The sequence below is a fragment of the Lonchura striata genome, chromosome Z (genome assembly GCF_046129695.1).
Source record: "Lonchura striata isolate bLonStr1 chromosome Z, bLonStr1.mat, whole genome shotgun sequence".
Classification (NCBI taxonomy): domain Eukaryota; kingdom Metazoa; phylum Chordata; class Aves; order Passeriformes; family Estrildidae; genus Lonchura; species Lonchura striata.
In genome coordinates, this window is record NC_134642.1 from 17,852,593 (window position 1) to 17,876,852 (window position 24,260).

A 24,260-nucleotide genomic window follows, 5' to 3' on the forward strand; every position below is an offset into this window, starting at 1 on the left:
TCACTTCCACACCAACCAGATCGGGGAGACAATAGGAATATTCTTGGAATATTCTTGTACTGCTCACCGTCAGGGTGGCACAAGATTCAGGAAAGACCTTGATGCTGTGCAAGCACTGTTCAGCAATAACTAAAACATCTCTATACTATCAATACCATTTTCAGTACGAATCCAAAACACAGCTCCATACTAGCTACTGTGAAGAAAATTAGCTCTACTCCAGCCAAAATCAGCACAGTATGATACAGTAAGATTTATATCAGCTGCTATGCATTTATTTAAAGTCATAGTTGTATCATCAAATGTTCCTGCTTTTTGTTGTAAAAAAGAGCACTTGGTCTAACCCCTTAGGAAACAAAATATTTAACTAATTATGGATTGTATCTGGTAAAGTAATACTACAAAAAACATATTTGCTGTGAAGTAAAAATGCCCAGGTGGTTTAGGGGGAGTCAAGATCTCTGAGCACTGTTAGTGGTGACAAATAGATGTTTTTAGATACTTAGGAATAGGCTGCATTACATCATCCAGTTAATACATTTTTTAACTGGTATTAATCCATTTTAGACTTCAGCATGAATGTGTGATATATTTACAGCCAGAAACATAACAGAAGTTACAAGAAATGGATTTCATTCGTATAAGAGTGTTTAAAAACCATAGTTTTCATTGGTATTTGTCAGTGTGTCTATGTGTTATGCATGATTGTACAATCTCTTGAGCAGAACTGTCAATTGAGGTGCAAATTTCTCTGTCATGACCAGCAGGTTCAAATGCTGTATTTTTCTTCTATTCTCTCTGATAGTGAGATGTATTTTGTACTGTAGCTGAGTTGAAAGTTTCTATAGGAAAGAATACTAAGGATGCTTTATTCACTTTTGTCTTGATTACCACTCAATTTGAAATATATGTTTCAAGTTGAAAAGCTGAAAAAAAAGTTACACCAGAATTCACACCAAGGAGTTCTGTTGTGCACCTGTGCAGAGTCCTGTTCATGCACTTACTGTCAGTGAATTATGAGAAAGTGTCAGTGACTTGGTCGGAGTTACAACAGGCACAGAAATCAAGGTAGATTCCCCAGCTACATTTCATGTGCTGTGTAAATAAAATGCTCCCTTATAGACCTAAATTATGTTTCAGACCACTGCATTGGCTGACTTTTATCTTTCAAATTGCCAGTCTTGGGCTGTTGGTAGGTCCTCTCAGAGCAAGGCCAAGTTATCACAACGAAGGCTTGAATGCATAACAGGGCATATCGTAGAGTGTTGGTGGTTGGCAGCATTGCATAAGGGACTGTTCATCAAAACTTGCTCTACCAGAATGGAGGGTATTCTCATGCTCTTTCTGAAAAATAGCAATATGTAAGATTATGAGTGAAACATCATGTTCATAGTGCTTCTTGAAACATTACATCTTATAAAGTAGATGCTTAGTTTTTTGGTGGGGTGTGGGAGGCAATGTATCTTTGCTCCAGGAACAGATGCTTTCACCACAGTTTTTTCAGGTTTTGACTACTTGCACTGATTCACAGCTGAAGAAAAAAGTATGCATGCTTATGACAGTGGAGTTTTTGAGATCTTTCAGTCAGTATGAATACTATAAATTGTTCTCTGTTCTTATTTTGAGAATCCTCAGTTAAGGTGGATTTTAAAAGGAGTCAACTGGAGACTGCAGTTGTTTTATGTCCTTCTAATAGACACATCTGATCAGAGAAACACTAAGCTCACGTGAGGTCACTGAATGTATACTCTGAAACTACATGCAACAAATTGAGTTAGGAAAATAAATTTATTTTAGGCTGAACCACTGATTGCTCTTCAGTGAAATAGTAAGTAATGAAAGGAGAAATTTAAGAAAATAAAAGGAATGAGAAGCACTGGATAAACAGAAAAAAAAAAAAGAAATCTAAAAATCCCTTAATTTTTCCACAGTGTTTTTGGGCATAAATAGGACATGGGTATTATCGAATGAACAAGTGAAGAAAGGCCATAAACTGTGCTAAGACAGCAATGTTTATTACATCAAGTAATTATATTCTCTATGCCTTCTCTCAGACAGTTGGAGAGCTAGTTTTTATTTTAATTTCCTTGCCTGTTTTGGTTAACCAGATTCTCAGCTTTTATTGATGGCGCTTAACTTCTCTGCCTACATGGAAATCAGGAAGGTACCTCCACTTGTACTATTAGAGAAGCTTATGTGGAAATTCTTCCTCGCAGTGATGCTGGTGCACACACACAAAAAATAAAACACTCAAAATGAAACTGCCTAAGTTCTACTGATATAGAATAGTTACACAGAAGATTGCATTCTTCACCTTCCTGATGAGTTGTTTAAGGCAGCATTGTCATGTTTTGTACATGCTTTGTAGTGGGGTCATGTACTCGGTAACTTTTTTTTTTAATACCAATTTCTTTGGAAATTTGGTTATTTCAGTGTGGGTGGGTGAATGTTGATTATAAGGAAATGAAATAATATTTCTGAAGTCCTTGAAAGATGATAATTTAGGTTGCCTAGGAATTTCCTGAGGAGAACTGAAATCTATTAGCCTTACAGTGGTGATAATAGAGTATCAGACAAAGTTTGTAATCCTTAGGAATGTCTATTCTGCCTTCTCTTAATTTTGTATACTGTTAGTGAATCGTTCAGTACTGGATTAGGCAGCTTCCCTCTGAACAAAGAGGATGGATAATTTTTCTTTCTTGTTATGGTGGAGAAGAGTGAGGGGTTGCAAGGTGTAATATACAAGAGAATTATAACAGAGAGCTTGTGTAGAGACAGAAGACTGCAGTAAGGATCATGGAGAAGAGAGTTATACCTCAAAGGACCTAGAAGGATGTAGAATTCAGAATTACAGATGTTAGAGATCAAAGGCAAATGAATGTTTGCTTCTAGTCAACAGCTAACTGGAAGCGCTCTAAACATAATGTAAAGGAAAAAATAAATTTATTAAAATAGTGTTAAATTTTTATGAGTTTGTGAAAGATAGAGTCTGGTACATATACATATGACATCTTGTCCCTGGCTTCTTTTGGAATGAGGTTCAAAAAGAAATACAAACTCTTGAAAACAACAAAAGGCTATTAAAGCCAGCTTTATTCTTGTGTCTTACATTCTTTTCAATTTCTTGGTTGGGAAAGCCTGTAAAGATCACACAAGAGGGAACTGAAATTATGGAATTTATATGAAATTAAGGTATAAATATTGTTTTTGTTAAAACCAGAACCAATATAGTAATGAACTCTGAAGCCTGCTGTAGGCAGTGAAAAGCTGGAACACTGTATGAAAGAACTGCAGTTATCAACCCAGAATTGTTTCAGGATGATAAAGATGAAGATGGATTTTGAGTACAGAAGAGCATTATAGGCTGAGGTTCTGGGAAAAGTCTTCAGCTGTCATAGGAGAATTATTCAGCGGTGGTAAGGAGTGGTACAATCAAAGGATGTCAGTTTTAAAGGGGACAATGGGTATGGAAGATAATACAAATTCTGTGCCTCTTTGTTTTCTTCATAAGGGAGAATCAAGCTCTGAATCTTCTGTGAGGTCACAACTATAATGAAAATACTTAAAATAATGAGTACAAGCTCCTGAAGGAAAATAATATAAAAGGAAAAATAATTTAAAAAAAAACACCTGTAAGGCTGAAGCTACTTGTAAGATGACTCTTTAAAGGAAAATTTAAGTAGATAGGAAGAGAACTAGAGAAATAACTTCCAGAGCTATGTGTTTTACAGTTCTTTACAATTGCAAGCAGTAGAAAAAAATATGATTGAACAGATTTTTTTAAGCAAAAACTTTGTTAACCTTTTAATTTTCAAAGTAACTACTTCCAAAAGGTATAAAAGTAATGCTGGCATTTTATATGCTTGTCTTCTTGTGTTCAGCTGTTTTTTCACTGGTGTTCTCTTGAAGCTAAGATAGCTAAGATTTTCACCAGAAAGCTGTGTTGCTAAATATTGCCAGCTTTTTTTGCAGTTGTTTTCTTTGTGCCCTTCTACCCAGATTATTGGCAAATGTTTATTGAATTGGTATTAGTTATTTTGAGAAACTATAAAAAATGGATTATAAACCACATGCAGGATATATATATATATATATATATTTATTACATTTGGCTTGCTTGAACACAAAGATTTTGGTGGATATTTTATTCAACACTGATAAAAATGTTGCCAGTTTTATAGTGGTTTTGTAGCAATGTGTGATGTTTATCATAGGAGATCCATAAAGCCTCTGCTTTTTCATAAATTGGAGAAAGCAGTAATGGGCTGAAGGAATGTGATGAATCAGCTTAATGTACTTAAATGCTTCTCTGTGTTGGAATTTTCTTCTTCTGAAGTGAACAGTTGTTCTTAAATGCATCATTAGAAAAGGGCAGTATGCTATAGACTGTTTTTGTTGACTGAATGTTTAATTAAAATCTTTCACATTTTCCTTTCCTCATTCACATAATTCTGATTGACACCTACACGCCTTCACACTGACTATGGAAGATTTAATAGGAACTGTACACATGATCCAGCATTCATGTCTCTACTTATTAGATCTGATTGTTCCCCATCACTCCCTGACTATAATGTTGGCCTTTTTTTCCCTTTGGAAAATGAGTGTCACTTTCCATGAAGAGTTTGTGAGGTGCCATCCTGTGCAAGTAGAGCTATTTGCCTGGCACTGCTGCTGGGACACAATATGTTCCACCCATAAAGAATCAAGAGCCCTGTGCAAGGAGGGAGAGGGGACTGGAGGCTTTAAGGAGACAGTGGGAGAGTGAGACATAATGTTGTTGATATGAATACAAATTGTAAACGGTAGGGCTATTTATGCTTTTGGTGAAGCAATCAGCTCATGACAGAGATGTCAGAGCACATAATTGTGTGTTTTTCCTTATGCAACATTGTTTTAGATTTCTGCATCCATATTTGCACACAGACTTGTAAGATTGTTTTATCTTTGTTAGCACACATGACAGATTAATTGTTGTTTATCTTCATTCAGTGACTATCATATAGACATTGTTTGCTTTCTTTTAGAACTGCCTAAGACTACCTTAATTGAAGAGAAAATTCAAGAGTCAGAGGCATGGGCCAAGCCGCTGGTCTACCTGTGGCAGACAAGACCACCCAATTTCAATGCTGAAAAAGAATACAATGCAGCTTGTGCAAAAAAGGAACCTCACTGTGCTATTTGCACTCTTCTCATGCCATACTATAGGGTAAGCAAGATTCTCACAGCTTCGTCTCTGGATTAAGTGTGAAATAGCTGCCTGGCTACTTAATTTCCAAGAAATTATAAAAAATATAAACTTATGTATTTCATTTGTAAAAGAGCTAAAGAAACTCACTGGCATTAAAATTAGAACTGATACTTTGTTCACCTGTATCTATCCTTGGCTGCAGACACTGTATGTCTCCTACTACCATTTATGCTGTGTTTGTCTTAGTGTCTGTGTTGTGTATTCCCTTGATATTACACTTTTTGGTGTGTAAATATTTTTTATCAGCGCCTTTTTTATGCTGCCTTTGTTCAGTGTTGAGGAAATAAGTGTTTTCACAGTACTTAAGCCTTCTCAGGAAAAATATTCCTTCAGAAACAGTCTAATGCAGAGCACTGTTTGATGCTGTCTTGTGGAATTACTGTGTCAAATGGCAAGTAAAAATGGTATTGTAGTACTGTATTGCTAACTTGGAAGGTGCTAAATTGGAATTTCCTCAGTGTGGGAACCAGGAAAAAAGCCTTTATTGCACTGAATTGAGTTAAATGGCCCAAGAGGTACAGTACCATTGAACACTACTCCAATAACACTGTTTTGCAGGCTGAGTGCTATTCCAGATGTCACAGTTATTTGTAACAATCAAGGTAGGATGACTATGATAAATACTTAGAAGCAGTTAATTTTCTCATGAAACTGTTGCACTTAGTACAAAAGTTGGGAGGGGTGGAATAATTTCATCATTGTCACAAGGAAGAGTAGGACTCTCCTTTCTTTTACTTAAATATAGATTTTGTTTATTTTCCAGTCAGACAATCAGGATGAAGAAAGTCCTACTTTCAATGAAACAAACTCAGCAGAAATACTGATGGCAGAAGATGTGAAGACTAAACCGCTTATTCCGGAGATGTGTTTTATTTATAGTGAAGAAAACACCAAAAACTATCCATCAAATGCCTTTGTTGAAGAAGATGGAACAAGTCTTCTGATTTTATGTGCAAAGTGTTGTGTACGGGTTCATGCAAGTAAATAATCCAATTGTTCTGTTGCCAGAAATGTAATTTTAAATTTTGCTTTATTGATAAATAATAGTTAGCTAAACTTCTAGCATGTCTTTAAAAGTACTTGAAGAACATTTCCATTTGTAATGCTTTAATCACTACCTATTTTTTAAAAAAAATGCATTGCATTTTCTCTAACTTAGGTTGCTGTGAAGATATTGAAGAATTAACTGTCTTGTAAACTTTCAATGATCACAGAATTTTGATCCTTTTTTCTGACCTAGTGATTTAATTACTCTTTTGCTTTTTTATTTTAAATCACTATGCAATGCTAGTGTGTCCTTATTAAGTAGTTAGGGTGAAATTCTCCTGAAGGACCTGTGAATATTGCTGTTAAGTTTGGGGATGCAGTATTTTCCTTCACTTAGAATTCTTTTTTTTTATTGCAAGAGTAACTGATGAATGCATTGATTTTTCTGCATTATCTTCTAAATCCTGTAGAACTTTAATAGTTAAGTCTAAAAGGTCCACAAGATCTTTGGAAATATGGTATATTTGCCCAGAATAAATGTCAGTACATTAAGTCAAATTTTTACTTCAGGAAGAGTTGGAGTTGGGATATGATATTGCAATGACAAAATTAAGAAATTCATTGTGATTTTGGATTTTTGGGTTCTTGGAGTTTTTGTTGTTCAGTTTAGTTTGCTGGGGTTTTGTTTTGGTTTTCTTATGAAGGTGTTGGTAGATTCTTTTTATTTAGGTTTTGGGATGATGTATTTTATAGACCATGACATTAACAGTTAGCCTAGATTGTCTCCTTTGTCACAGGACAGAAGTGTTTTATTAAGGTTTATGTATAATTGAATTGTATTACATCACTGATAAAAAGGCAGAATATAATCAATCTAGTTCTCTTATTCTAGGTTGCTACGGTGTTCCTTCTCATGAAATCCATAACGAGTGGTTGTGTTCTCGATGCAGAATAGAAGCCTGGACAGCTGTAAGTTGTTTAGCTATTTAACACACTAGAGATTAAGGGAGGAAAAACAGGTAGCATGTACATTATTTCATGTGGTATGTACCCTGTGTATTTTTTCTGATCATGCTTGCTGGGGAGAAACTACTTGTTAAATATTATTGAAAAATAAATCATATGAAGTTCAGCAGAGATAGGGAGAGTACTTATGAGTGTAGAGTAGAATTTTGGGATTTTTTAGAATGGGGTTCAGGAGGTAAGATGGAGGAATTCAGGCGTATCTTGCCCTTCTTCTCCTTCTTCTTGTCCTCCATCTTTCACTGTGATGGTGGTTTGGAGTAGAGACACACTGTCTAACATAGGTGATAGGTATTGGGAATCATAAAGTACATGTAGTTCATAGTATAAAATGTAAACACCGCCCTAGAGGGCAGACAGAATGCCATGATCCGACTTGCTAGACAGAGCTTAGCAGGTCAGAGAAAGAATGTTATAGGTAAGAGAAAGTAAACAACCTTGAGAAGGAACACTGATGCATCTGAACTTCTTCTTTGGCTGCAGGGCTGGGAGAAAAAGACTTTTTATGATCTCGGGGTCATCTTGACCACAGAACCCCAAGACAATGTGTTGTCAGCTATGTGCACATAATATGGCAGGCCCTACAGTAGTTCCTGTTGCCTGCTGCAGTTGTGACCACTCTGGTCACAAAGTGAACATGTCAGCAGTTCTGTAGAAACTATAAAATCACAAGAGGATGCTTTAGCTTTGTACTAGAAGCCAAGCCTGAAAAAAATCCTTGGAACAATCTTTCTGCTCTTTTCAGCTTTGGTAAGAGTCCAGCTGAAGAACTGTAACGGTAGACATAAAATGTTCAAAAAACCATGATGGAAGATACAAGAGATGCAACTGAAATTGCAAGAAACCAAAATTTTTTTAATCATTCCTGATAGATGTCAATCATTCCATAAGGGAGTATTGAAAAGATGTAATCTTCTTGGTATAATGAGGGGAAGGTAGAAAGAGAAAAAAGTCACATTTTGTAATTTTGTAAAATTATGTGTGTATAAATAAGAGTAAGCAATTACCATTCTGGATTTTTTTCCTCTTGTGTCTAATCAGATTGTCTCTAGGAATAACTTGTACCCATTGCTCTTCATATTTTCCACGTGACTCCTTGTAAAAAAGGGAATCTCTTTCTTGTCTTTTAGGGACAAGATGAATTGTAGAGACTTTAAGCTGCATCAGCAGAAGTTAATATCAGGAATTTTTAATAATTTTTATTTCTAAAACTAGTGAGCGACAGATAATAGAGATTTTATAGAAGCTACTGTTTTAATATTTTTAAAAACATATTATGGAAACATTTTTCAGGAATAGTTGAAGAAGGCTTGATTGTGCCTTGAGTCAGAATGATAAAATAGACACTGAATTTTGTTTTTTTCTATAGTTCTCTTTTGCTTGTTTGGATAGTATTATTCATTGCAAGCAATGTGGCTGTAGCTGTCTATGGGAAAAACCTTATTTGTTCAGTATCCAACTTAAATATGCTAGTATATTTTTGTCAGTGTGGAACCTCAGTCCTGTCATCAGCATGATAATAATTGCTGATATGTATTTCATCCTATTTGTCATTTTAGGATAATGTTTCAGTCCATTCAGAGTTTGGATGATAACCTTAGTTTATCCTAACAGCTTTCACTTCAAAATAGTACAATACTTTTATCTAATCCTAGAATTATACTTAAGATAATTGCTATTGGTTCACTTTTAACCAATCTTCTGTACATTAAAAATGAAAAGTTAATTAAAAATACTGCTACCTCAAAGTGCTACCTTCCCTTTTAAAAATCAGCAATTCAAGTTAGTCCTACCAACCTGCAGCCTGAAGTTTTATGCTTTCTTTGAATTAAATGCATATGTTTCTTTACTGAATCAATTTTTAAACTTTCATAATTTTTTCATATAATCATAGAATACCAGGTTGGATGAGGACATAGGAATTGCCTGATCCAACGTCTCATGGCAGTATCTAGACAAGACAGCCTAACACCCTGCTCAGATGAATTTCAAGTGTCCAACATAGGGAAACTCACCAGTTCTCTTGGGAGATTACTGCAATAGTTTTTGCTGTGAAATTTTTTCCTCTTGTGTCTAGTCAGACTGTCTCCAGGAACAATTTGTACCCATTACCCCTCATATTTTCCATGTGACTCCTTGTAAGAAAGGGAATCTCCATCTTCATTGTAGCCACCCTTTAAATACTGGAACCCTGATCAAGTCTCCCCTAAGCCTTTACTCATGGCCAAAGAAACGACTTCCCAGTCCTTTGGTTATCTATATGGCCCTTCTTTGGACCTCTCCAGCCTTGCTACACCTTTTTTAACCAAAACTAAACACAAAATGTGTTTTTTATACCTGTTGTTTTACATATATTATTTTAATTGTGTTGTAACTTGCTGTGTAGTACTATAAGTCTCTCTGGAGAGAGGGATGCAAATTAAGAAAATGCCTTATTTCCACAACCTTTTGTTTTTTTACCACAGGGAATATGGTGTATGTTCTACATGCCACTGTCACAGTTGAGACTTCAAGTTTCTACATGAATTAAATAAAAAATCACATTCATCTAAATTTTTGTTCTGCATAATCATTCCTAAAAAACTGCAGCTGTTACAGAACATCTGAAACAGATGTGGCTCTCTGTGGGAATTATATATACACATACCTTCCAAAATTTACTTTTTTTATCACAGAAGAGTGCACAGTATGGGAAGATTTAGTTATTAGGGAATACTGACACCCTGAAAGTCCAGCTTCCTGGATGTTTGAAATTGTTTTCCCTACACTTCATATTGATTCCTAAGAGAAGGAGATAAAGCTGAAGATGACCCATCTGAGAAATTCCTTTCTGGCTAAGGCATTAAATCCTGAAGAGAAGGTAGATTGGAAAACAAGGAAAAATAAAGTTTTGTGTAATGAGGAATATAACAGAAGTTATGAAACATTGGTACAACCTTGTTTCAGAGTTCACTTCTTAGGAGGAAAAATTTCTTTTCATTCCTCTGCTTGCAAAAATTGTTTTAAATTCTGTTAGATTATACTTTCTTAAAATCACAGCAGCTACTTTAACTTCATGGAAAATTTGGTCTCTATTAGGCTTCTGTATATTAGTATGACTTTGCAAAGCAATGAAGCATGAGAGCACTGTAGGAATGAGAATTGTCTTAATAGCTAAATCAAACTTTATTATGTGTGGATCCCAACTATGAACATCATTAAAATATGGAAATAGAAATACACCTATATGGATTTAGATTGACAGTGCCAGACTTTTCCTTGATGGCTGTTGCAGTTTATGTTATGAGAGGAAACTGATTTTGAGATTCAGAAGCATACTGCTTTCTTGCAGTTTCATCATCTTTAAGTAGCTGAAGTAGTGTGCTTTACAATATGCCAAATTATGTCAGATTTTCACCCTCTAGGATATACCTGCATTCATGATAAATAATACATCTTTATGTTCTACTAGGCAGTAGGTCCTGGTAACAGTTATTGACAAAAGAGAAGAGTGATACAGAATGGTCTGTGTTAATGGACAAAAATGGCCATAAATCAATCCCCCCAAAAATATAAAGAAATAAAATGATATTAAATAAGTCATCTGCATGGATCCTGAAAGTGTAACTGAATTCATATAAAGTGCCTTGATTGAGAACAAGCGCTTCATTAATCTTAAATGCTTCAGCTAGAAAAAGTTAGTGAAGTCAGGAAGAATAATGACTGGCATTACAGAGAATGCAATATACCATCCAATGAGGAAGGATGTGGTCACCCAATAGCTCTAATACATAAACATGGAGTACCTTTGTTATTTAGACAGCAAAATTTTTGGGACAGGAAAGGAATAGAGAGAACAAGTCAGGAAACAGGTAGACACACTTGTTCAATGGCTTGCTTCATGATCAGGTAATTTTGAGAACAGATCCTATGTTGAAATAGCTTAGCAGAATTTCTTTTTCTATAGATGAACTTTTTTGTGCTTTGTATATTACTTATTGATAATCAGTCTTTGAGTTTATTGGCATTTATGGTTAGAGTAGCCCTTTAATTTGAAGGATTTTTGGTTCATTTTTCCCAAAGGCATCAGAAAAGTGGCATGTAAGAGTTTTTCCACATTCCTGCTCCCAAACTGCCCTATTCCACTCTACTGAAAAGAATGATTTTGAATGTTCTTTTGTATCAGCCTTTCTCGCTGATATGGTGTCATCATTTCCATTATAAACTGCTGTTTTCAGAGCCTGTTTGCCAAAATTAACTCAATACATGTGAGTTGGTGATACGGTGTCTTAATTTGCAGACTGATTTTTGTACCAAGCCTTAAATGTATTTGAATATTGTTAATAAAAGAAACTATTGGACAGGAAAATCTGGCTATAATAGAAAAATTAAAACCCTAAATATTTTTGGGGGGTTTTTTTTTTGGTTTTTTTTTGTTTGTTTGTTTTTTGGTGTTTTTTGGTGTTTTTTTTTGTTTTGTTTTGTTTTGTTTTGTTTTGTTTTCAGCAAAATAAGACCTGCTGATTATTTTTGACAAATATTTTTTATTTTTTAAAATCTAGATTTTTGCAAACCTTCTATGCAAAAAACTTGACTTACTGGGAGAATTTTAAATGCTGGTGGCAACCACGTACCCATCAGATGTGGGGAACATTATATTTCTTTCTGGTTTTGGTATTATACTAGTAACAGGATATTTATTGCTTGCAAAACTCAACCTTTGAAATAACATATTTTAACAGGTTTGTAAATATGAGGTTTCTCTGATGCTGTCACAGAAGCCAAACTGAAGACCATTAGACTCAGAAAATATGTTTTTAATGTAAATGCCATAAGGCTCAACCCCAAAGCTAATTTTGACCTTTCATTCCCTTCACTGGAGTTTGCCAAGTCAACCTTTGCCACTGACACCCATGTCAAAAGGCTTGACAGCTTTGATTGCCTCCAGCTATGTGGATATTCTCATATTACAAGGAAGAGATTCCCTGAGGGGTGAATTATTATTTCAGTCAGATGTAGTTTTGAATCTGGTCCTGCTTGGAGATGGAACCAGAGAACTTGGAGATTGGACCAGAGAACCTCCTTCAAACTTATCCAACCTTAATTTATCCTCAGAGATAATTTCTGATCTCTAGAGGTAGTGCTGCAAAGTCAATTAGAGGAAAAACATGTTAAAAAAAAGCCAGTAGCAGGATATCTTGATCTGGCCAGCTTGTATGATGCTGCTTTCTTAAAGGTACAGCTTTTCTTCTGAAGGTGCTCAGGTTAAACTCTAATATTTGCTGCCTACAATAATGGGATTAAGCCTACATATTTTTTATCATATATAAATACCTATTAGATACACCATTATTTCTGTTTTACTTGCTAAGCATTTAGTTTTAGTGTTCATAGAATCATGGAAAGGTTGGAAGGGACCTTATGGATAATTTAGTCCAACACCCTACCATGGACATGGTCTTTCACTAGACCAGGTTGCTCGAAGCCACATCCAATCTGGCCTTGAACATTTCCAAGCATGTCCAAGGAATACCTATGACTTCTCTAAGCAACCCGTTCCAGTGTCCTACGACCCTCATGATGAATTTCTTTCTTCTATAACCTAGATCTACCCTCTTTCATCTTTCTTGTAGCCCCCTTTAGGTAGTGGAAGGTGCTCTAAGGTCTGCCTGAAGCTTTCTCTTCTCCAGGCTGAGCAACCCCAACTCTCTTAGCCTGTCTCCACAGGAAAGGTCCTCCAGCCTCCTGATCTTTTTATTTGCCTTCTGTGGACCCACTTCAGTAGGTCTTTTTTTGGGGTACCAGAGCTGGATGAAGAACTCCAGGCAGGGTCGCTTTGAGAATCGCCTCCATTGACCTGCTGACCACACTATTTGCGATGCAAGCCCCAAGATATGGCTGGCTTCCTAGGTTGTGAGCCAGCTCACATTGAGCTTCCTGTCAACCAGCAGCCCCAGCTCTTTCTCACCAGGGATGGCCTTGATCAATTCTCCACCCAGCCTGTATTTTTGCTTGGAATTGCCCCAGGAGTTTTCCTCCGTGTAAAAGTGATTTTTGCAATCTCTTTTTATTTTGCAGGAAGAATGATCAGTTTTGTTTTTTCAATGCCTTACTTATTAGCATTTTCGGAAAGGTTATCTCATTCCTTTTGACTCCTCTTCAAAGGAGAAGTGTAACCTTTCTTGTTCAATTGTATGGGAACAGTTGTTCTTTCTACTATAAGGATTTTCTAGATCTGAGTGACTAATAAATACTATCACAGAAAATGCTTCAACTTCAGGGATCTAATAGTCTCCATTTTATACTTAGGGATGTGTTTTACTTCATATATTTACATTCTAGGGAGAAAGGACACATAGCACCCACCCTTGTCAAGTTGTGAGAGTTTTTTTACTCCAGTTACCTAAATGAGTATTTTGATTCTCATTTCAGTCTCAGCCTCAGTTATCATTTCTTCTCTGGCTGTGGAATTGTCTCCATATTCCCATTTTCCATCTCAATTCCCGTTTCCTATCAGTTTGAAGTCTTATCCTAGCCAGCTCTCTCCTTCTCTTTGGAGATCACTGTTAATAATGCTATGGGCAGTGTAGTGAAACACTTGCTCTTTATACTGTTGCTCTACATTGGTATGATGTAGGAGCTGCAACTGCAAGGAAATTTTTTGCTATTCTTAAATCAAGGGCAGGGCAGACTGAATGTTTTCAGGATTAGGTTACTAAAATGTGGAAATTAAGTAGCTGATCATTTGTAAACTTTAAATTCCCAAAGGTGGATGTCTTGAACAGACTTGGATGCCACTGAAAGAGTAAAATATTCATCCATAAAAAGAAGCCTGGCCACTTCCTATTTTTGAGAACATACTTTAAGCTTGCAGCCAAAGATCTTTCTACATGTTAAATAAATATTAACCTGTGGTTGGTATCTTTCATGGAATTACTCAGCCTCCATAATCAGTGTGAACTTTTATCACTTAAAATACAAATGAAGGTTGTGACTTGTAGCATCTAGCAATTCTGTTAAGAATGGCACTCCTTGTCAGGAAACTGAATCTGAATCTTTTACTAGATAAACATCAGTTTTTCTGCAGTTTATTATTTTTTGCAGATATTTTGTCACTAATAAAAAGAAGTTTGTCTCTTTGTCTCTGAAGGTAATAGCTCAAAGTGGATACAGTAGTGGAATTTGAACTGAAATTCAGTAATTTCAAAAGCTATTTACCAAGTGAAAATTATTCCCTTGGTGTAGAAAGATTAGCATATCCATTAGTGGACCATTGCTGAAAACAACATTTTCAAGAGAAACACCAACACATTTCTCTTTACACAAGGATAAATACAGACACAAGTATGAATAAGCTGGAAAAATGAGATAGGTAAAATGTAGCAATGCCACATCCAAAGGCACATCTGTGTTAATATTACTAGGAGTATGGCCTTGGGCATTACAATGCAATGGAGAGAAGAGATGGAAGACTAAGGATATTTATTTTCAGTTCAAAGGTTTCCATCTATAAAGCTAACCAGAGTGGCTCGAAGAAAACAAAATACATTTAACAGCCAAAGCCCTACAATTTTTATTTATTTGACTTAGCTGTAGCAGAGTTGAATATTTGATGCCTGTTTTGATTACTTGTTTTTAGAGGAGACTAGGAAATTGGCATTATTGTAACACATCTTTGGAGCAGCTGACTCTTGAAACTGTTTTGATCTCCTATTAAAAATATTTCAGGGGGAAAAAACCAAACCCAAAATCTTTCCAAACCTCTAACCACTTTTCTTAGATTTTTAGATACTAGTTGAAATCAATTGACTTGAGCTAAAGAAAAAAGGATGTAAATACATTATTTACTGAATAGGTAGTGTCCTACTTGATGCTTAAGACATTATCAAGGGATAGTGACTTTAAATTGTTGAAGGGTTTAGATTAGATGTAAGGAAGAAGTTCTTTACTTTGAAGCTTACCGAAAGAGTGGTGGATGCCCCATCCCTGGTAGTGTGCAAAGCCAGGTTGGATGGGGCTCTGAGCAACCTGGCCCAGGAAGGTGTCCCTGCCCATTGCAGGGGAGTTGGACTAGATGATCTTTAATGTTCTTTCCAATGTAATCCTTCAAATCACTAGCTAAAATGTGTTAAAATTACTTGAAAATACTACCTCATGTGAAATCACTGCTAAATAAAGCTGTGTCAATAAAGTTACCACAATAGCTTATTAAGTGAATGATAATAACAGATTAGTAAAATTGCTTATTTTTTGTTGTTTTTTGGGATCATGAATTAGGAAAATTAAATCTATATGATATGTAATACATTGTGTGTTTAGTACTAAGCATGTGGATTTTCCTTAATATCTAGGTAGTGTTTCTGCATATGAAGGTTTGAAACTGCAGGTTATGTAGAGCAGTAAGATGTGTCATAAGAATTAAACTGAAGTATTTTCTAGTCTGTTGTTATCTCTTTCATGGCAAGAAATTAATACCTGATGAAGAATATGTGTCTTGAGCAGGCATTCCTAATGCTTTCTCAATCTCCTGCAACGTGGAAATAAGAAATTGTCTTAGCCGAAGGCAGCATCTTTCTGGTTCCTTAGTATAAACTAACCTTTGTTGGATTTCTTTTTCATGAGCATAGGCAGATTTTTTTCTCAACTAGTGTAAAATTTTAGCACCCACATCTGGCAAAGAGGCATGTGTGAAGAATCCTTCTGGTTTTTTTCTTTGTTTTGAATCTACTACTGGTTTCTTTCAATAGCAACTGACTTCTTATTGAAGTCAAGCCTTTTTCCAAGTCTAAGTTTTTCAGTTGCATCTGTCAAACATTTCAGTGTTTTTACTGGTTTGACCAGCCACAACCTGTTTGGTTATCCCTCTTGCAGAAGCTGTTACAGGAGATGTTAGCTGAGGACAGGCTTTTGGCTTATTTTTAGTGAGGCCTGTGAAGTAAGGGCAATCAGAAATGAGCAAAATCTTAATAAATTACTGAGATAACTTGGAAAACAAGAAGACAATGAGAGAAGATTGTAAGATACTGAAGCTAGACTACAGACAAAGGATGGAGCAGTGATGTCAGCTGCTGTTGTAGAAAAGATCCTGAAGATTATTGTCCATGTGCTACACAAGTCATGGCTGTGTAAGCACATCTCCCCAGATGTGGGATAAAAATGAAACATCTTTTGCCTGACATCACTGAAGATCTTCTCTCATTGCATTTCAGAAGGGAGAACGTGGCCACAGGTAAAGTCAGTTAGGTGGTTGTTTAACTGACTAGGAGTCTATAGATGGAAAATGTCAAAAAAAGAAAGGGACAATATGGGGCTTTTTATGTTTATCATATATAAAGTAAAAAGGAAGAGGCTTAAGCAGGGAATCTACTTGCTACTTTAAATAAAAAGCTCCCTAATGGCATGGATGCCAAAGAGCTGGAAGAGATTATTAGGTTGCTTATGGAAACTACATTTTAAGAGGAAATTTTTGAAAATGCGTCAGGCACAATTCATTAAGAGTTATATATATATTGTGTTTTACCCTGTCTTCCACGGACATAAGCTTGAATTTCTTTTTCATTTAACTGGATAAATGCAATTCTTTGGAGATGCTATCGTAATTTACAGGGCCTTAGCAAAGAAGAAAGAGAAGTTAAACAAGAAAGGGGATTGTGTGGTGGATGATCATAGTTTTCAATAAAAATAACTGTTAGATGACTTAATATATATCCTTTTACTATACCTTGGCAGAATTCTACTGCCTTCCTGTGTCAGACAGCTTCTTGTCTCCTATGGAGACAGCTATTGCTGATGAAGTAGGTATGGGAATATGGAAGTGTGAAAACTGCTTTTTGTAAGCATTACTGTGAATATGACTGAATTTTGGCAGACACTAAAAAAATATCAAAGATAAGAAAATGTATTCATTTAAAAATACAAATGAGCATGAACAGGCTTGGATTTTGTGTAATACTTATCCATGCAACAAAAATTAATATGCAGCTATGCCTGAGTAGCGACATACCCTTCAAAAAAGGTGATCTATCTTTTGGATGTGTATACTAAAGGAAGCATGGTTAATTCACACTGAGTTGAGGTTTTTCCACCAGTTTCTTGAAGTGATTGAAGCAGAGAAGTGAGATTAGTGTTGCTGGTTGCAAAAATGTTTCCGTGAAAGCAAGGGGAAACATTTATTCCAGAAACAGTGAATATGATATGTATTGTTATGGAAAAAAAAAAAAAAAGGCATCATTTGCACAAAAAAGCTGAAAGATTAAATAAATGTTATTGTATAAAGCTTTTGAATTTTATGGAGATGTCTTACTTTATACAGGTACTGGAAGAGAGAAAGCCTTCTTGTAATTCTAGAATGTTACGGAGATTTTTTAAGGTGATGAGCAATTTAAAATGGTCTAAGATTTAATTTAGATATGTGTAAAATAATTTGCTTATGAAATTATTATTTAATGCAAATATGAATGACAAAATTACTTGTTTAAAGGATTTGCAAAGTAATAATGAATGAGAGATTGGGTACCTTCTAAGGTGATGCTTTATAATGAAATACATTCTTTTCCTGATTTTTACATAATAGGCTGACTGCAGGTACACAGGGATACACAGACATTCTCTTTGAGAACACAGAACCACAGAATCATAGAAGAGTTTGTGTTGGAAGGGACCTTTAACTGTTATCAAGTCCAAATTCCCTGCCATGAGCAGGAACATTCTCAATTAGATCAGTTTGCTCAGAGCCCTGTATGACCTGACCTTGAATGTTTCCAGGGATGGGGCATCCACTGCCTCTCTAGGCAGTCTGGTCCAGTGTTTTACTACCCTTATTTGTCAAAAACTTTTTCCTTATGTCTCATCGATATTTAAAACTGTTTCTCCTTCTAAAATGTTTTTCCTCATATTTTTTATAAGTCCCCTCTAAGTATTGAAAGGCCACAATGAGGTCTCCCCAAAGCCTTCTCTACTTTTCTCCAGGCTGAACAGCTCTTTCAGCCTGTCTTCATAAGGAGGGGTGTTTTTGCAGCCCTGGACTACCTCAGCAGATCTATGTCCTTCATGGATAATAACATGGGTAATAATTACTAATGCACATGTTATTTCACTGCCACACTTGGCATGTATACATTTATTAGGAATACTAGTCTTTGTAAATGTCAGGTCCTCTGAGTTTTCATTAATTGTGGTATATTGAAACAAGTTAAGCTAACAGCTATGTTGCCTGAATATAAGAAAATATATTGCAATGCAGGCATAATAAACAAAATAGTTTTAATGGGCTTTAAACCTGTGTTCCTACCCACACATTTTGTTATGAACACTGGTAAAATTGATTTATAATGGCTTATAGCCTGTGTCCAGCAGACAGTGAACAAGTACCCACCAACACTTTCTGCTCACCAAAGACACATATATGTGTTTTTGTAGAGGACATAACATTTGGTTCCTATAGGTATGTCCTGCATAAGGATAATTTTTTTATAGCTTCTAATGAGGGTATTTAGAGCCACCTTCTCTTTTACTTGGGCTGCTCTTCTCTATTTCTGCTCTTTTTATATTTTTTCTTTCTTTTTTTTTTTTTTTTATTTTTAACCCAATATCAAAGCTCTGTAGCTAGTAGATAAAGATATGACTTCTGTCTCTTCCTGTGCTGTTTTAGCTTAATTTGTTTGTAAAATGTCTCAGTCTAGTTACATTAGTAAGTTAAAAAGCAGATGATCTAATGAAAGTTTTCCATAAAAGCAGAAAATGCTCATTAGAAGAAGAAAAATGTCATCATTTTTCAAGTAACAAATTTTGAAGTAAAGTGACCTAGGAATGTCAAAGCTCTTAAAATAGGAGCAAATGCACTCTTTATTTTGCAAAGCAGAGTTAAAGTATTTTTGTGATCAATGTTAAGAAGATGCTCAGATTAAAAGAATTTATGAGGAATCCCCTGAACTTTCACATTTGAAAGTGAAGAATGAAGGTTTTTTCCCTTCGAAGATTTCTGATGAGTTATACTTATGCTCTTTTCCCCAGTCTGCAGATGTTACTCTCTCTCTAAATCGTAAAAGTTAATGCTCTGCAGAACTACTGTCTTGGTTTTAGACAGTTTAAAGAGCTGGACACTCTAAAATGAGTTACCTCCTTTTAGTTTCAACCAATCCCTTTCCACCCATAAGGAACCCATGCAAGTAAAGTGAAAAAAATAACAGTTTACTAACAAGCAAAACAGCAACAAGCAAAGAAAAACCCCAAAAAGAAAACAACAAAAAAAAAGAGCCAACAAAAACACCAGTAAATAATCACTAGATACAAAATCACTAAATCTCATGAGGCCCTGGGAAACAAAAAGAGACCCAAAGTGGTGGAAATTGTGTTTACATGATGGCGCCCTCCACAGTGCCTGTGTGGCTTGAAAGACACAGGGAGAATGGAAAGAGCTCTCTACACTGCAGTGGTGCATTCAATTGACCACACCATCGGGGAGACAAAGGGAAGGAAAGATGGTGGACAGAGAGAACCTTCTGGGAAAGGAGGAGCTTTTGGAGCTGCTCTAGTGGAAGATAATACCCGTGCATATGTGTCAGCACCACCACCCACTGCCTTCTCCTGATGTCTGCTGGGCTCTGCTGGTGTTGGTGCTGATGTCCACCACAATGCACAAGTGTTCAGGGAGGGAGAAGAACTGGTCTGTCAAGATATGGGGTGACCTGGTCCCTGGAAGGGGTACAGGGATCACTCTGAAATAGTTTTTTATTGCAATATGCTGTTTTTCTGAGTGGCTACTACTGCAAGAAAAAAAAACAACTTTACTGAAAGCGGTATAGTTTTGAGCTTTTGGGGTCCCTGATTTAATGTCGGTGTTTACTTTTAGAAAGGGAAATGTGATCTGGAATATATTAGGTCCCATCCTAAGGTTGCTGTGGATAGAATAATGAACCTCAATTCTCTTGTTTGAAACTCTACAGTAATATTAAGTAGTTAAAAGGGTGCTCCATAAAAGGATGTTCTGTTCTCCATGGTTTTGGTTGGTAAAGGAAATTTTTTTGTGCTTTAATAGCAAAGAAGATCCAATTGTCACAAGAAAGCATTTTTCTATGGTTAGGAAAGATGTTTTTAATAGGAAATGTAATACAGCATTCAAATAAATTTCTTGCAGACATTTGTAGTCTTCATAATTTTTAAGATAAGCTCAGTCTGGAGTTTTAACAGAAAATTCTTTGGGGTTTCACTTTGTTTGTGTTTTTGCTTATTTGTCCTACAAGGGAACTTAAATGTAGGGGTTCAAAAGACACGGTCTCATATAGATATACTGTCACGGAGTATTTTGACTGTATTTTGTACTTTGAGAAAAACAGGCAGGAAGAAGATAGCTACATTCAAAACACTTTTTCAGATCAGCTCTTTTCAGATAAAAAAGAGAAATAAAAGGAAAGAATTGATTCAGAAAGGAAAGAGAACAAAGAGGAGGAGTGAGGGGTTGGAAAGACAAAAAGAGTGTATCTGTTCAAAAGCTCAGTTTTAAGCAGAGGTAGGAAAAGCTGTGGTCCTTAGCATATTACCTGGGGACTGCTGAACACTTTGCCGAGTGCCCTGAAAGAGGTGGAGTTGTACTGAAGATCAAAGCACTGAAGGTATACTGCAGGAAAAAGAAAAAGAAAATAATTTAAGGTAGATCAATAGCTTATGAGCCAGTTTCTCAGAAACTACTGTTAAACTCATTATGTGCTATAGTACTTTGTTTTACCATTGTAAAATGTGTGGCAGTTTCCAGCCTTTCTACAGCAGTACTGATTAAAAGTGTTGGGGATTTTTTTTTTTGTTTGTTTTTTTGGTTTTTTTTTTTTTTTTTTGGTGTTGATTTTGTTTGGGTTTTTTAAATTCCAGTTCAAAGTGATTCTATCACTTTATCTGTAATACTCAAATACCTTCTTCCTCTTGCTTGTGAGTGGCAGTTTGTAATGCAGTAATTAATTGCATTAGCAGTTTGATTATCCTCAAGACCAGATGAATAGAACTGATCTGTAAACCATCATTAAAACTCACCTTTTCTACTCTATTTTTATTTTTAGGAATGTTGTCTCTGCAATTTGAGAGGTGGTGCATTAAAGCAGACTACTGACAAAAAGTAAGTAATATATTCTTCAGGACTGTATATGCTTATTTTAAGCTTTGTTTCCAGTCCATTCCCATGTACAAAACATTTGCAACCCGAATTACTTGACAGTGTCCCTTTAATAGAATCTTATTTCTATTGAAATGTGGCACTGGCATTTTGTTAAATAGTTAGATAGTAGAATGTACATTTATTTTAGTATTTGCAAACACTTGCTTGTTCCAAATTTTAATCTGCTGGCCTTTTTGCAAAGCAAGTAAATGAGAGACCTCATTTAACATTGCTTGTATGTCTTCTCAAACAACAAAGTGTATTTTCTTACATTACAATACTTTTGAACTTCTAAACCTAATATTTTCAATGAATTTATTTTCATAATTTTAAAATAATTTTCAATTCTGAGGTCTTTTTTTCTCAAACTGTCACACACTGTCAAAAATAGTTTTGTTGCTGACATGACGCTATTACTGTATCTGGCTGATAGAAACTATAGCAAGTAACTCTATTAGCTAAAGTGGAAAATGTTGCAGCTTAATGTTTTTTCAAGCGCAATAGCAGAATAATCTTTATGCATTTTGAATAATTTCATAATTAATTAGCTCATCTTAGTATCTTAGCAGTATTGTGCAGACTCTTTCTTTCATGTTTTGGAATGCAGTGGTAAGACATAATCTAGGTATGACATTCTTTTTCACTTACCAGGAAAGGAAGTGGAAAGAATTTATCTATCAGTGATTTGCAATTGATTTCATTACTCTTGTCAAGTTAGGAGAATTTTTTTTCTTTAACTCAGGCCATATCTTACCTTCAGAAAACATTATTATTTTAGTTACTTTAGTGGCAATTTTTGCCAGTACATTAAAATTCGCGGCTGATTTTTAGTTCTGCTTTAAATTCCCTTAAATTTGATACTTGGTTTACTTGCTAAATACAAAGAGAATGACAGAAATATTATATCAGTAGAATTTATTACGCCCTTTTGATATTTGCTGTTGGTAGCTTCCATGTTGAATTTTTAAAAATATGTATATCTTTCTTTGTATATCAATTTAATTTTTTTTAAAATGTCTCATAAGATATCTTATGAAGAAAATCCACAGAGGTTTGCATAAAATCACTTTGCCTGTATAATTATATATGGGGTTTTTAGGTTTACATTCTGTCACTCTGTAAGTTAGTTTTACGGATTTATGAAATGGGATTTCTGTAAAACCAGTTGAACTCATGTTTTTTGTGTTTCTCTAACGCCTTATATTTGTTACACATTGTGGAGTTTTAAATCTGCCTTTCAGCATTAGCTATCATTTCAAAATTTTGAGTTTTCAGAAAAGTATGTTATGATTTTACCTTTTTTCTCCAACAGCTGTAAAATATATCATGTGCATTCCCTTTGCTCCTTCTTTACTCTGTACATACTAATTAAAGATACAGGAAGAGCATGTCATACTTTTAAAAGCTAATGGATCATACTGGTATGTGTGCATGCAGTAAGCAGTTTGCCATATAGGAAGGCTGAAATTCCTTCTTTTCAGCAGAACACAGGAATTGTTTTGAATCTGTTAGGTTGAGAGATATCAGAAGATAAATGTTTAGTTGAAGATTCATTTTAAGAGGCATTTTATTTATAACATTTCTGTCTCATAAAGCTTAGATGGTAAGACAATGTGGCTTAATAGGTGGGCAGGTCATGAGAAGAAAACATCCATTATAAAAATGTTCTAAAAAGTATCAACTTCATCTAAGTTAAAACATGAAGAAACTGTCACCATAATAAAAGGATGGATCTGCAAGCTTTATCTGTTTTTATTTGGGCTGAACTGTATAACTTGCTAATTGATATGTCATCTTTATGTACAAGTCCTATTTCAGACTTTGACCAATACAATTTTAAAATCACATGACAGGAGTTTGTTTGGTCCCTTTGTGTCATATTATACTTTCGCAGATGTTTTTGTCAAGGATGACTTACTGAAATACTGCTGCTCTAGTGCAGGAAAGAGAAATCATTTTTGTTTTCCGCATTGCCCTCCATCTCCTTCAGCTTCAGCCCACATTCCTGTTAATCTGCTAAGATGCTCATGTAATGTGTGTTTCTTCAAAATGTACAAGTGGAGTGAGGCAAGCATTCAGAGCTCACAGAAATAGAGTAAATGGGGTAATGAAAACAGACATACAGTAAATGACAGGGAATAAGGCAAATATGAGTAAAAAAACTGAAATGTTTTTCTTTAATCAGATTTACTTCTACCCCAAAAGATTTTAGATATAGCCTCAGAAGGCTGCTCTTTCATAATAAAAGTGTCGTTAGCTTCTCTTGTGCTTAATGAAATATACAGTTTCAATATTAATTTCAGGCTTTTAAAGTTTCTTTTAGCTTTTCTTATTTTTAGATTCATGTATCAGGAGGATTTGGAGTGCTTTCTGATGCGTATAGGAAGCATGTTGTATCATCTAAGAAACCTCCTGATGTTCCATTGTAGTCTTAAATGTAACACTGGTCCTAGGCACTTGCAGGTGCTTTTGCTACCAAAGGAGATCCAGTTTATGTTGGGCATTGCACTGGAGGCTTGATCACTTTGCTGCTTGGATGCCATTGTGTCTGTAGACAGAAGGCCTTGATAACATTTGCATTTCATTTTGCATTTTGGTAGATACATGATTGATTATAATCATGTTTGTTGTGTAAGAATAGCTCCTCAGGTCTGAGTAATGTTAGTAATGACTTATAATGGCTGTAGATGATAAGTTACACATGAGCCAAATAGTGTAGTGTTTACGCATGTACCTGAATAGCACACCTACAAAAACTTCTTACTAAATAAAAAGTAAAACAGGCTTAAAAATTGTTGCAATAAAATCTCAGTCTGAAAGTTTATTGACAAAGTAGTAGTAGTGCAAAGTTCATTAAAATGTGTTAATGAAGCTTAA

General features: G+C 35.3%; 1 protein-coding gene across 4 annotated transcripts in view; it reads left to right on the top strand.

Moving 5' to 3' along the window:
- The window catches only part of KDM4C (lysine demethylase 4C), a 245,840-nt gene that overhangs the window by 146,796 nt on the left and 74,784 nt on the right, over positions 1-24,260 (top strand). For all 4 annotated transcript variants that reach the window (XR_002465552.2, XM_021531680.2, XM_077790001.1 and 1 more), the window contains exons 13-16: positions 5,028-5,209; positions 6,015-6,231; positions 7,131-7,207; positions 21,289-21,344. Coding sequence is in view for 3 of the 4 variants with exons in the window: in XM_021531680.2 (XP_021387355.2) it covers positions 5,028-5,209; positions 6,015-6,231; positions 7,131-7,207; positions 21,289-21,344 (532 nt within the window). In the remaining variant the exon portion in view is untranslated. The remainder of the gene's footprint in view (positions 1-5,027; positions 5,210-6,014; positions 6,232-7,130; positions 7,208-21,288; positions 21,345-24,260) is intronic.